At 47.4% G+C, this 12,699-nt stretch overlaps 5 protein-coding genes across 5 annotated transcripts; 3 read left to right on the forward strand and 2 right to left on the reverse strand.

Annotated features, from left to right (window-relative positions):
* Nucleotides 1–1,112: 1,112 nt before the first annotated feature.
* POX_e06338 (uncharacterized protein) lies at nt 1,113–2,868 on the reverse strand (the record flags this gene model as incomplete). Its single annotated transcript, XM_050115161.1, has 3 exons — nt 1,113–2,351; nt 2,444–2,756; nt 2,816–2,868. The coding sequence occupies 3 exons, from the start codon at nt 2,866–2,868 to the stop codon at nt 1,113–1,115; spliced, it is 1,605 nt and encodes a 534-aa protein (XP_049967621.1).
* A 312-nt stretch (nt 2,869–3,180) lies between these two features.
* On the forward strand, nt 3,181–6,119 carry POX_e06339 (uncharacterized protein; the record flags this gene model as incomplete). Its single annotated transcript, XM_050115162.1, has 2 exons — nt 3,181–5,040; nt 5,103–6,119. 2 exons carry the CDS (start codon nt 3,181–3,183, stop codon nt 6,117–6,119), a joined length of 2,877 nt encoding a protein of 958 aa, XP_049967622.1.
* Nucleotides 6,120–7,159: 1,040 nt separating this feature from the next.
* POX_e06340 (uncharacterized protein) lies at nt 7,160–9,054 on the forward strand (the record flags this gene model as incomplete). Its single annotated transcript, XM_050115163.1, has 6 exons — nt 7,160–7,684; nt 7,768–8,235; nt 8,323–8,354; nt 8,436–8,593; nt 8,694–8,898; nt 8,985–9,054. The coding sequence occupies 6 exons, from the start codon at nt 7,160–7,162 to the stop codon at nt 9,052–9,054; spliced, it is 1,458 nt and encodes a 485-aa protein (XP_049967623.1).
* A 656-nt stretch (nt 9,055–9,710) lies between these two features.
* Nucleotides 9,711–10,785, forward strand: POX_e06341 (Adenylate kinase isoenzyme; the record flags this gene model as incomplete). Its single annotated transcript, XM_050115164.1, has 3 exons — nt 9,711–9,893; nt 10,219–10,367; nt 10,584–10,785. 3 exons carry the CDS (start codon nt 9,711–9,713, stop codon nt 10,783–10,785), a joined length of 534 nt encoding a protein of 177 aa, XP_049967624.1.
* A 263-nt stretch (nt 10,786–11,048) lies between these two features.
* On the reverse strand, nt 11,049–12,273 carry POX_e06342 (Inosine triphosphate pyrophosphatase; the record flags this gene model as incomplete). Its single annotated transcript, XM_050115165.1, has 6 exons — nt 11,049–11,117; nt 11,257–11,318; nt 11,416–11,452; nt 11,565–11,709; nt 11,897–11,970; nt 12,103–12,273. 6 exons carry the CDS (start codon nt 12,271–12,273, stop codon nt 11,049–11,051), a joined length of 558 nt encoding a protein of 185 aa, XP_049967625.1.
* Nucleotides 12,274–12,699: the final 426 nt, after the last annotated feature.

Consider the following 12,699-nt stretch of genomic DNA (forward strand, 5'->3'; position numbering starts at 1 on the left):
ACTTTCCAGAATACGAACTATATAGAGAGACTTAAAGACCAGACCTGAGATGAAAGGTATCTGAAAATAACTATAGACACACCATCGCGAGAATCTTGGTGTTGATCTGCTCACACTGAGACGACACCCCTACAAGTAAAGTTCTTCTGAAGGTATAGGTGAAAATGGCAAAGATAAAGAGAACACGGCAGCACACGAGCTATTGCAGCGCGCAAAGGTAAGCGTTCGAGGGGCCCAATTTGCTTACCTCGTGGTCTCGTTTGAACCTTGAAAACGTTTGACATGGATGTAAGAAACCTAAGCTTCCGAAATGCATGAGCAGGGGCTAATCGGGCGATGACTGGAGCCGCTTTTGCGTTAAAAGTACGGAGAATGTTGAATGGTTTGGCTTCGACGCCACAATATCCGGTAATATCTCATCTTCAATTCCTTCTTGCTCTTGCTGCTAATCAGCACACTAGCCCCTATAAAGAACAATTCGCAATTGCCGAATTCTGTCAGCAAGCGCAAGCCCTGCGTAGACCGGCCTTGAAAAGATACTGGCTAGCTGATAGCAGCTCACTTACGATAAGCTTATGGCTTAGAACTTCTTGACGAGAGGTTGGTAGGTTTCGTTCCATTGGCTAAGGTTGATCATCGAAGAAGTCACGAGGTAGACTGCAACAGCACATTCAGCCGACGGAAGGTGTCCTGGCATTGAAATGAAGTGGGCATCCGGGGCAGTGATGCAAGTAAAATATGTTCCAGTATGCAAGAAGTATAAGAATCTCCCTATGGAGCCATCTTCAATCCTCGCTTGTTCATTTTTAATATCTCACAATATGCAAGCAAATGCTTACCACCCATACACCCATGCCTAGGATTCTGTTGTAGCGCGTGGCAAGAGTGGGTCCTGGATGAGAGTGGATTATCTTAATCTGTGGGGAGGTTCTCAACCTACAGTAGCTCAATCATTCTCTTTTCATGTTTTACTCACAAGACTCTCGCGCAAAGAACACAGGATAGACGATGTCATTGACATTTTTTTTCAATTCGATGGAATATGTTCTCAATATCGAATTCCCATATCAATTCATCTCTGCTCGAAATATGTGTTTTGAGATCAAAGTTCATCAAGACTCGGTGGCCGCGTCCCCACAAGGTTCCACTGGTAGAGAAAGAGGCTGTCTTGGCATCAACTGTCCTCGACGTCGAGAGTTTTCACGCATCAACAGCTTGAGTGGTCGAGTCCCGCCCTCCTCAAACAATGGACTTTTGGGACTCCAGCTGAGGACGAGTATTCTGAGCACAGTTGGTGAGCCAGTATCAGACATCTTCTGAATTAAGCGGTGGAGGCAAGAGATAAAATCAGCGGAGTATTGTGGGTCAATGGCTTGCAGCTGCACAATCATATACACTACTGTCAACGAGCGGAGGAGCCCGGCAAGGACATCCAGGAAGTCTTCCACAAGGACCGCATAATTAAACCGATCCATATGTTGGAGAATATTGCTCTTCGAGCCCATGGAATCGATCACAGTCACGGTCTGATAAATGAGACTCTTGAGTGTGGCCATCACAGGATGACATTCGCTTTGGTGGGGCAGGACCCAGAGATTGGCTATCCTGTTATGGAGAAGCTGTTCGACAATATTCGTGCAGAAATCTTGAGCAACCAATCGATCGGCTATCCGGACTTGAACGGGCAAAAGTAAGGAAGTGGATGATCGATTCCACGCTTGCAGGCGAGGTGTCTTCCAAAAGGGCGTTGTCTTGGTTCTCAATGTGCGGCGATGATGATTGCGGAGACCGATGGACATTTGCAGACAGCTTTGATGGTCGATGGAGCACTGGGCGTGTATGACCTGAAGTGCTTGAGCTGATTGAATGCTGAATACAGCGCGAGAAATTCCCGCTTGCTCGGCCCGTGAGATGGCAACAAGATTGTACAAGTCTTGAAGTTTTTGCAATATCTCCGCTTGACCCGTCGTGTTCGACAATGCATTCTCCTCGACGGTGCGTTGGACCTTGAGAAATCTGCGATGTATGTCGCGCTGCTCCACCTGGCTACCTGCGACCGCGTGGGCCATCATTTTGTCGGTGGTACTATTGATGTCGTGAATGATATCGTTGTACCGAAGGGCGGCGGGCTTGGTGACAGCATGAATAGCGCGTTTGAAAGATCCCTCTTCATACCATTCTAACGCACGTAGCAGAAATCGTATAATATGGGCATATAGAGATGCAAATAATTGCTTGATCGACGAAGTTTGGTATAGATAGACTGCTAGCTTAGCACGGGACAGAGCGTCTGCGATATCCACTAAGCCATTTGCGATGGTCAGTCCGGTCGTTTTGTGCTCTACAATTGCCTTGAATGAGGAGTGATGTTAAAATACATGTTCTCAATGACACAAGTGTATCGATTTGTCATTGTTGGAGAGGTCAAAGAAAGATCGCTTACCCCAACCAGAAGTTTCATTGCACCCCACGCCAAGGAGGTGAACTCGGGATGATGTTGCACAAGGACATCCATAATGTTTCCATAATAATGGATCTTTTCCGCAAGCTGATTCATATATCGTCCATAAGCAGACCCAGTTCGATTTTGACGAAAGTTCTCTTGTGCGTCCTTCACCGCATGCAAAAGGTCGTCCATTGTTGCCACATTCAACATGCGGAGTTGGTCCTTTTTCCGAGAATCTCGGGTTCCATCTGCTTCAAATTTCTTCCGAGCATTCTCAAAGGCAATTTCTGCATTTTCAAAGTCATTGGAACTAGCAAAGTGTGAGATCGCATAGTGACAGGCCGCAAAGGGCATCTCCTTGGCACTCACCGTTCTCCTCGATACCAGTGGGAGATGGCTGTCGTTGGCAGATCCTTATCCATGGCTGTAAACGGATGACCTGACAGTGATACCTTGAAAGAGAATTCCTGATTACATCAAATTCCATGACAAATTCTGATATAGGCCTCAGTAGCACGGTCGTAATGAGGAGAACTGAGCACTCAGCCTCATTCACGTGATTTGAGCGAGTGCTTCAACTGCAGCGAGATGTGTTCGAGCGCAGTTGGCCAGCAATGCACCGGCCCCCTCAGAAAGATCATCTATCGACATCACAATCGCATTTCACCAATGCTCACCTCCCCTCTTATTCTGTCTGAACACGGTTAATTATCATCTTAGGTATTGCTCATTCCATGAAGAGCCGATCAGGAGAACGCAGGGCGAGTCCCACGAGATCAACTATCCGGAATCTTGCCCCACTGTCAGGGGAGATTAAGCCGACAAGAGAGGAAGATTGGGTACCATTGAAGTGGACTTCCCTACCCTCCTCACCAGAGGCGCGAGTGACTTCATACCAGCATCTGACTATAACGGATGACCAAAGTGAAGGTAGCGACATTAAGAGGCGCAAGCTTATGGCAGTTGCCTCTGGAGAAAACGGCCCAGTCACCTCCTCAGATAATTCAGAAGGCGATCAACTGCCAAACTCCTACTACCTCCACTCCTACCCAGAAATTCCTGGGGAAGAGCTGCGACGGAAACCTGGTACTCGGCCACTGAAGTCCCGCCCTTGGCTCATGGACTCTATTAGCCAGTCAAAGGATGGGGAGGGTGTACGTTTAAAAGTCTCTTTAGACGAGTCTTTGTCTCGTCCCATCGATATGCAAACCGAGGCTTCGAAAGGTCCTGCAGCGGCGAATCTCAGGTGGCCAGATCTGGCGAAAGAATCTCCATCTAGCCCCCCTCCCAAAGAGTCACACAGCTCTGCTGCTTCAGAGGCACCTAACGAGAGTCAACTGGCTGGGAGTAAAAGGGAAGCAATTCAAATCCTTTCCAAGAACCAGAAACTACTAGACCGCATTGTTGAATTAGAATCGCAGCTTGAAAGTCTTGCCAATGGCGAGCAGGGACATCCAGCACGATTCAAAGTCCTTTACTGTCTTTATGAGGAAGTTCAAAATCCCGCAGATGATTATGACAAGAGTCCTTCACATCTGGACAGAACTCTTTTCGAGGACGAGCCAGAAATGACACCCAACGGGGAAAATACTGCGCGCTTAAGATGTCGGAATCGAATCAATAACCTCGAGCTGTATCTTCTGAAAAACCCAGGAATTGCATTTGTCGTCCTTCGCACATACCCAGAGATCCTGCGTCTGGAGGCTCCCATCGGGCCCCGTTACTCCAAATCGATGGATCACCTTCATCTTCCTCCACCTTCAACCGAATTCATTCTGCCAGTCGAGGTGGCCTTGAGGCAGGGTTTGGAAGCAATTCTCAGGCGTAAGCCAGAATTCAAAGATATACTCGCCGAGTATACGATGAACTGCCGGGTTCTTGCACCATATCTTTTCGTGTATCACAGCCGTGAGGACATGGAGGAGATCCAGTCTATTCTCACCACCGAAGCCTTTGAACAAATCAGGCTTTTCTTGGTTTATGTGGAACGCGCGCTGGGAAAAGACTTTGAGATGGCGGACAGTCTGCTGGAGAAAGGCACAATAACGCCGCAATATCTTCAGTATCTTTTCAAGCCTGGCGATGTATTAGTCCAGAAGTCAGCGGAATTCTTCACTGGTTTCGTTGCGCAGTCCTGGCTCACCCTAAGACCAGAGCATTACTGCAAGCCCACTGTCCCCAGACAGGACAATTTTGGTTCTTCGATGAGTCCTCTGACGAGCTCTATGTCCTCCGCAATCCACCATTTGGGGATGGATCCTGAGAACACAACGAAGGAGAGGCCATCCAGCCTGGAAGACTGGATTGATTCTCAGTCACGGCAATCCCGTGAAAACTTGATTTGTGAATTCAGTGGAAAGACCTTGCAGTTCAATGGGTCCTTTGCGTGGAAGAGAGAGCAATTGAAAATTGAATTTCCTGCGAACTCTTGGGACAAAATCATTCCCATTGCCGACTTGAACATTTTCCCACTCCGACATGCTCCCGAATCCATTTTCAAGCTGCTCCAAAAGCGAGGTTCAACGTTTTGGAAGTGCCGCAAAAAAAGTCTCATCACTTATCAACCTGGGAATGATGATAAATCTCACAAACCGGTAACAGTCCCGCTCTCAGTCTCTCAAACTACATGCAGTGCATCAGATGCTAAAACTCACAGACGGCCGATCGTTACATGATTGATATGGACACATTTCGCACTCTGCATCCTCAGAACCAAGCCTCGCGCGATGTGTCTACCCAGAAACTTAGCCTGGACGTAATCAGAGACGACGCACGCTTTCAGTATCTCTTCCCATCGCAAATCAAAGGATTTAATCTTCGTCGAAAAGTCTGGAGTGACCTTGCTGTAGACTGCATCTCCGACGTGGAATGGAACCGTGAGGCCTTTCATTCCCTGGTCATCGACCCCAAGGCCAAGAATCTCATCGAGGCTCTCGTGGTCAGTCAGCTGGAAGAGGAAAAGTCCACTGATTTGATCAGTGGGAAAGGAAGTGGTTTGATTCTTCTCTTCCACGGCGGCCCAGGCACTGGGAAAACTCTTACCGCAGAAGGAGTCGCTGAGATTGCACAGAAACCCCTTTATCGGGTGACCTGTGGAGATGTGGGCACCAAACCGGAGGAAGTTGAAAAATACCTTGACTCGGTGCTGCATCTCGGACGTATTTGGGACTGCGTGGTCCTACTCGATGAAGCGGATGTGTTCCTGGAGCAACGAAGCCTCGAGGATCTTCAGCGCAACGCCCTGGTCTCTGTCTTCTTGCGTGTGCTGGAGTACTACGAGGGAATTCTCATCTTGACCAGCAACCGTGTGGGGACATTCGATGAAGCCTTTATTTCCCGCATTCAGCTGGCCATTCATTACCCTGAGCTGGGTGCCAATCAAAGACATCAGATTTGGCAGATCTTCATTGACCGGCTTGAGAATCTCAAGGAAGATATCGATTTTGAAAACCTGCGCCAGAACCTCAATGCTCTCAAGCAGATCAAGCTGAATGGACGCCAAATCAGAAACATCATCACCACTACTCGACAGTACGCCAAGTGGAAGAAAACCACTCTTACTTACGAACACTTGAGAGATGTGATTGAGATTTCGGCACGCTTCGGTACCTATCTGCACGATCTTCGGGGTTTTTCAGAAAGTGAACTCGCAAAAGATGGTGGAATACGATGAAAAGACATTTTGTCCTTGTTTTGCGTTGAATTGATGTTCTCTACACGTGCGATGATATACACGAATATTGATACTTGCATTGTTGATACTTCAATTGTTTGTACCTCTGTTGTTGACACTGCTATTGCTGATACCTCCATTGTGAATTCTTCTGTTGTTGGCACGTCTAATGTTGATATTTGTATTGAAAATAGCAATTTCTTCGCTTGTGCTTGCCGTTGTCATGCTTGGACTAAAATGAACGATAGTAAGACACGTTTACTACTAATCCAATCTATTTAGCTTTTTTTCTGCTCCGTCCAAGGCTTAAACCATAAGGTGAGACATGCAGATTGAAGTTTTCTTCATACATTCTTTCCAAGTCAAGATCATTGAGACATGCTGACTATTTTTGTGTAGTGCCTGCTTATTGGGGTGCATTTGTCTTCAATTCGTTGATTCAGTTCGCGCGATCTAGTCATGAACCGTGTGTATCTCATTCGAAAAGACACCCGATCGATCAAATCGCACCATCCAGCGTTGATAGATCATTCTACACCATATGAAATGCGAGTCTAGTAGCTTCTACTTCTCTCAATACTCACTTGAGGTCGCTATTGTAGGTACCTGTGACAAGGTTGACTTGTCAGGCTGATCTGATTCCACCTGCGGCCAGAAGTGGGTCTCACCTCACTCACCCCCACGCCACATTTCCAGGCACCGCGAGATTGAAAAGTTTCAAAGGACATCTAGCATCTATCGTTACCGCTGCAAAGTCGAGTATTTACTTGTCGACCAACAAGATCAAGAGGTACTGGTCTTACTCCGTACAAAAACAGGTGGCATCACTGGGTTACTGTGCGCGTGGTCCGGCGACTCTGCTGAACCAAGAGCTTGTGTAGCATCCTCATTTCTCGAGGCTTCGACCTTTTCCCCTCAATTCGACAGACCACGACTTTGAAGAGGTCGAAAACAAACTCACCATCCAGGTAAACAGAACCAGTAGACGGTCGCGGTCTCAAAAAAAGAGGCGGGAGATCGATTTTTGAAAATCTGGAGCCATGAATCAATCAGAGGCTCTATCATGTCCCTTCTGTCCATTCTCCGACACGGACGCCAGTTTTCTGGAAATGCACATTGACCATTGCCACCCGGAGAATGGCGACTGGCACCGAGAATCGCATCAACCTGAGGTGGATGCATGGTCAAATGCGAGATCTCACTCGCAATCTCCGCGAGAAGCAGACGAAGATCCCACCGAGAAATATGTCGATTGTCCGCATGGATGCGGCGAGACAGTGACGACTGCCGAGCTGTCCACTCATCTGGATTTGCATCTTGCAGAGGGGATTGCCTTTGAAGATGGCGAGACAGATTCGGCTCCGTATATTGCGGATGATTCCGCTAATACAGATGACTATGATCTGCCATTGGGGAAGGAAGACGAGTTAGATCTTCAGGGAGCGTTGGAAGGTGGAAAGCGCGGCTCGGGGCGAGACATGGCGCGAAGAAATAATGTCACAAAACCTGCTAAGGCGAAGAGTCCGCCACGACATCGAGGAGAAGATGGTGCGATGAGATTGGGGGTAAGTCGACGTCTCACTCTCTGTGTTTGAGCATTTGTTTGTTTCTTCCTTGTGGAAAATTCCATACTGATGTTACTTTGTAGCGCGCGGAACTGGGTCCCCACGCCCATGAAAAGAAAATGCCATCATGGCTCAAACATTTGCTGGAAAAAGGAGGCCGAACATCTAAACAAACCCACATCACCTCAGATGGAAAATTGGCACGGCAAACTACCGTGGAAAATGAGACAGACAAGCTCATTCCCGTCATCTTGAGGCTCTGCGAGCAAGACAAGACAGTTCAACGCGCATTTCTCTGCAATCCCAAGGTGCGCCATATCTGCAAGCTCTCGCGTGAGGGTGGGTTCTGCGGATATCGCAACATCCAGATGTTGATCTCATATATCAACAAAACGCAAGCATTGGGCCATTCGCATTTTCCCCACGGTATACCATCTATTCTGGAGTTACAGGATCTGATTGAGCAGGCCTGGGACATGGGCTTTAATAGTACAGGGAGAACGGAGACGGGAGGGATTAAGGGGACGAGGAAATTCATCGGGACTCCAGAAGTAAGTCGGAATTTCAATAAAGGGGAATTGCGGCCCTTTTCAGAATGACAGTAAACTAATCGGTAACTCTGATTTTTTTTTCATCAGGCACAAGCTCTCTTTCAGAGCCTTGAAATTCCGTGAGTATTTGGCCCTCTCCAACACCTTCCGAACCAAACATGGAAGACAAGGTTGCTGACAAATATCTTTGATTTCTACAGCTGCGATGCTAGCAGCCTTGCCTCGAGTGATAGACTACCGGCACACGATCAACTATACATGGAAGTAGCAAATTACTTTCGTGCCGCCTGTCCGGTGGACAACGAGTCAATCAAAGTCTTTCAAACAGACTTACCACCGATCTATTTCCAACACGATGGTAAGTCATGGTCCACACCCACACACACAGAACTGAGCGCGAAATCAGCTGCCTATCATTCCCCTATTCTCCACGTCCTTCTAATCGTGGTTCACGGCAGGCCATTCAATGACCATCATTGGCTTTGAAATCCGCGACGACGGATCTGCCAATTTGCTCGTGTTTGATCCCATGTTCAAGACCTCTCCGGCGATGCAGCGCCTAATTGGTACTTCGGCGAAAAGTGACCATCCGGCTCGATTGCTAAAGGCGTACCGTCGAGGGAACAGGTATTTACAGAAATATAAGCTTTTTGAGCTGCTCAAGTAAGTTTGTTTCTTAAATGATACTGTGTGATGTTTCAAAAAGGTAGAAGAGAAACATATCTGATTGATTCTTTACTCTTTGACAGGTTAATCCCAATACCAGGTGACGAGCCTAGTAAGACGGGGACGAAGACGGGCTCCAGTATCATGATGTAAAAAGGGCCTGGATACACATGACACAAACCAACGCTTTTACACTCATACTTTGTACAGACACTTAAAAAATTCCCACCAGAGCTGTTTCTCACAGGGAACCAGATGAATGTCATAACGTGGCAAGGGTAGTGACGCTCCTGGACGTCGTCTGTGCTGAACAGATCTTGCGCCAGGATTTTCTTTTTCTCGTCTCTAGAACATATTTGGACTCGTGTAAAGCAATTCTCTGCAAATCAGACTTGGTCATATACAAGAGTGATATGAGCCATCCTCTTTTTTGGTAACATCGACGCGGAAACGCTGCTGAGGGTGGAACTGTGCAGTACGCATGTGGCTTATATGGGCGCCATGTGATATCCCCCGGTACCCCGTGATAAGATAAAAGATAATCAACAATCGATAAGCGATAAGCGGTCGAAGAATAATCCGAAATAATTTCCACATCCGCGGGGAAGAAACAAGTCGCAAGGTTCGCCGACTCATTCTCACAATCCAATCTTTTATAATTTTTTCAAATAATCCCAACCTTTGCGCAGCAATCCTTCGACCACTTTTATTCTCTCACACAATTCTTGAAGAGAAGTGGACAAAAAGGACCCCCGCCCTTCTTCCCAAAACCTAAACCCAAACCCATACAACTTCCATCTCCGGCGATAATGCGCACTTCACCGAATATCATCATCACCGGCACTCCGGGCGTCGGCAAGACCGTGCACTGCGAACAACTTGCCCAGGACACAGGCCTGAAGCATTTGTCTGTGAACCAGATCGCCAAGGAGCGCGACTGCTTTGATGAATATGATGAGGAGCGGAAAAGTTGGGTGGTTGATGAGGATAAGGTATGTTGATATGATTGGGATGTTTTTTTTATATTCTTTTTGGGGGATTGAGGGAGTCAGGAGGGATTGGCGAATGTGCGCAAGCTAGTCTCATCCCGAATCTTTCTCGATGTTGAGCGTGGATGCGACGGGGAGACGTTCTTGGTGGAGGGGTCTGTATATGCGTGTGTGTGCGCGCGCGCATCTACGGAGGCGGAGGCGGAGAGAGATAGTTGCTGTTCGTTATCTACAAAGCTTTTGCTTTTCTTTTTGTTTTTTGTCTTTTTTTTTTTTTGAGATGTTTTCGTACTTGTGCTAATCGTTTTCATTTCCAATTCTTGAGTAGTTGCTCGATGCTATCGAAGACGAAGTTCTGCAAGGTGGCTATTTGATCGATTGGCACGCCTGCGACCTTATTCCGAAATCGTGGATTGATCTCGTCGTTGTCGTACGCTGTCCTGAAACGTCCCTTTTGTATGATCGGTTAAGTTCAAGGTGCGTTTCATGTTTTCCTTTTTTTTATTCTTCTTCCTCTTGCCAACCTCGACCCCGTTTGTTTGCCGCGAGGTTAAGGGCAAGAGTGATCGCTTGTTGGACTCTGTTGGAAAAGTTCTGCGCAATTCCTTCCCTCTTCCTCTGTCTTTTTCTCTCTCTTTTTTTTCTGCCATTTTGAATAGTCTCTTTCTAACATGACCGGTACAATGTTGATAGAGGATACCACGAGGAAAAGCTTCAAGAAAACCTCGATGCAGAGATCTTTGGCGTATTGCTCGAAGAAGCCCGTGAAGCATATGACGAGGAGATTGTCATTGAATTGAACAGTGAAAAGGACGGAGATGTCGACAGCAATTGCGCACGAATCGCCGAGTGGATTGAGAATTGGAAAAAGTCCCATGCGGAAGATGCTGAGTGAATTGGATTCATAGGTTGAAGGATTGAATTGTTGAATCATGAATATCTGATGTCTGATGTTTGATGTCTGGTTTATAATTTTATTTTGTTCTCATATACTGGGCTATCTGGATCGCATCTGTATTGTGGATGTGTTTGGTTTAGTTTGGTTTCTCTGCGTGCGTGTGTGTGTGTGAGAGAGAGGGGGGGAAGAGAAATGTCTAGTTATACCCCTCCCGCGGATCTATGATCTATGCCACTGTACTGTTGCTCCAAGCGCCGTGCTCACTGCTGACCCTCTGCCAACCATTGCTGGAGCTTGACCAGCGCCTTGTATCGATGGGAAATTTTGTTCTAATTGCGAGGTTAGCGTGTTCAGATATTGGGGGATTGATCATTCGTGCATCAACCAACGAATCGTGGTGCCACGTTGCTGACACGCGGAAGGAGAAGGCTTGGTATTCTCGGGGGAAAATGAGGCGTGAAAGCTTACCTTTGCCTCTTTATCCATCTCGGCATATGTCTTGCCTTCATATTCAAAGATAGGATCCCATCCTAGAAGACAGTCAGTTCTCTGAATACCGCTTGAAATCGTAACCAGATTTAAACACGTAAAAGACCAGAAGGCAAAATCCAAAGGGACTCAACGTACCAAACTTGGTGGGACCTCGGGGCCGCACAATAGTACCCTGTTACCCAGCGGTGGTGTTAGCAAGCTGATAGAGGATGTATCGCACCAGTTCAACCTCGAGATTCTGGATAGATTCAAGGCAAAAGATCCGACTGGAATCAAAGACATACCGCCGTCCGTCCCTGGAAAATCAAAGGCTCCTCTCCTGGTCCCCGACAAAAGGCAAAGGTGCAAACAGCCTGCGCACTACGATCCTCAAACCCATCCAGCATCTTGTTCAACCCTTCATGGCCAAGCGATTCCATGAATGTTTTACTGCCAGGGTTTGCATATGAATTAGCAAGTCAACTCCGAGTCATCACCATCACACAACCTCCTCAACTGGATCTGGATCATTTCATTCCCAAAGAAGGTTGAGCTCACCCACAGAAAGAGGCCAGGGACCTCAAGAAATCACGGGGGAAAAGAGAGAGGTGGAGAGAAAAGGGTCCCCAAAACCTACATGTATGGACCAGGTAATCCCTTCAGGGCATCAAATTCCAAAGCCGTATCCTCCGTCAAAGCGGGGCCATTGATCTGCCAGAAAATAATGGTCAGTCAGGTCCAAGTACGTAGATTCTCTCTCGCGACATTGTTGAGGATTAGAGAATGCTAGTACTGCGATGCAATACGGCACAATGTGCAAGGACTAAGCCTAGACAGACATACCGCTTCAGCAGCTCGTCGGGCTTTCTCTTTGGCAATCTCCTCGATAGTCCCCTGGATCTCGGGGACATCGACGGCTTGGTTGTCGACCTCGATGACGTTGCCGAGAATCGCTCGCACCTCGGCGAGTTTGTTCTTGTTGCCGGTAATGAAGTTGAGTTTGGTGAGAGGCATGGTCAGAGGGTGGGAGGGTCGTTGGATTTATTTGAGAATCTTTTGATGAATGCTTTTGGAGTGTAGAGAGGAAAGATCACAGGTGGGAAAAGGGAAGACGCTGAAAGGTTGAAGTGGTGTGCCGCTCTTGGGCAATCAAGTTGTTCCACCGCCCGCTCTCCGAAGAATTACTGGCAATCATACAAGATAGCGACTCTCATCCCGAAAAAGTACATCCAAAGTGAACCCCATCTCACAGATCTCATATGTCATCAACAAGGCCAGAAATGAAAGGCGGTGTGACAGCGACTTCGTGTCATGGAACACAACAGAACATAAAAAGGTTGAAGAATGGGGGGACGGGGGGAGGGAAAGAGAAAATAGAAAAGAACTTCATCAATGTATCTCTCCAACAAGACATACCCACATTGGTCAGAGCCAGAGCCG

This window comes from Penicillium oxalicum, chromosome V, assembly GCF_001723175.1.
Source record: "Penicillium oxalicum strain HP7-1 chromosome V, whole genome shotgun sequence".
In the NCBI taxonomy this organism is placed as follows: domain Eukaryota; kingdom Fungi; phylum Ascomycota; class Eurotiomycetes; order Eurotiales; family Aspergillaceae; genus Penicillium; species Penicillium oxalicum.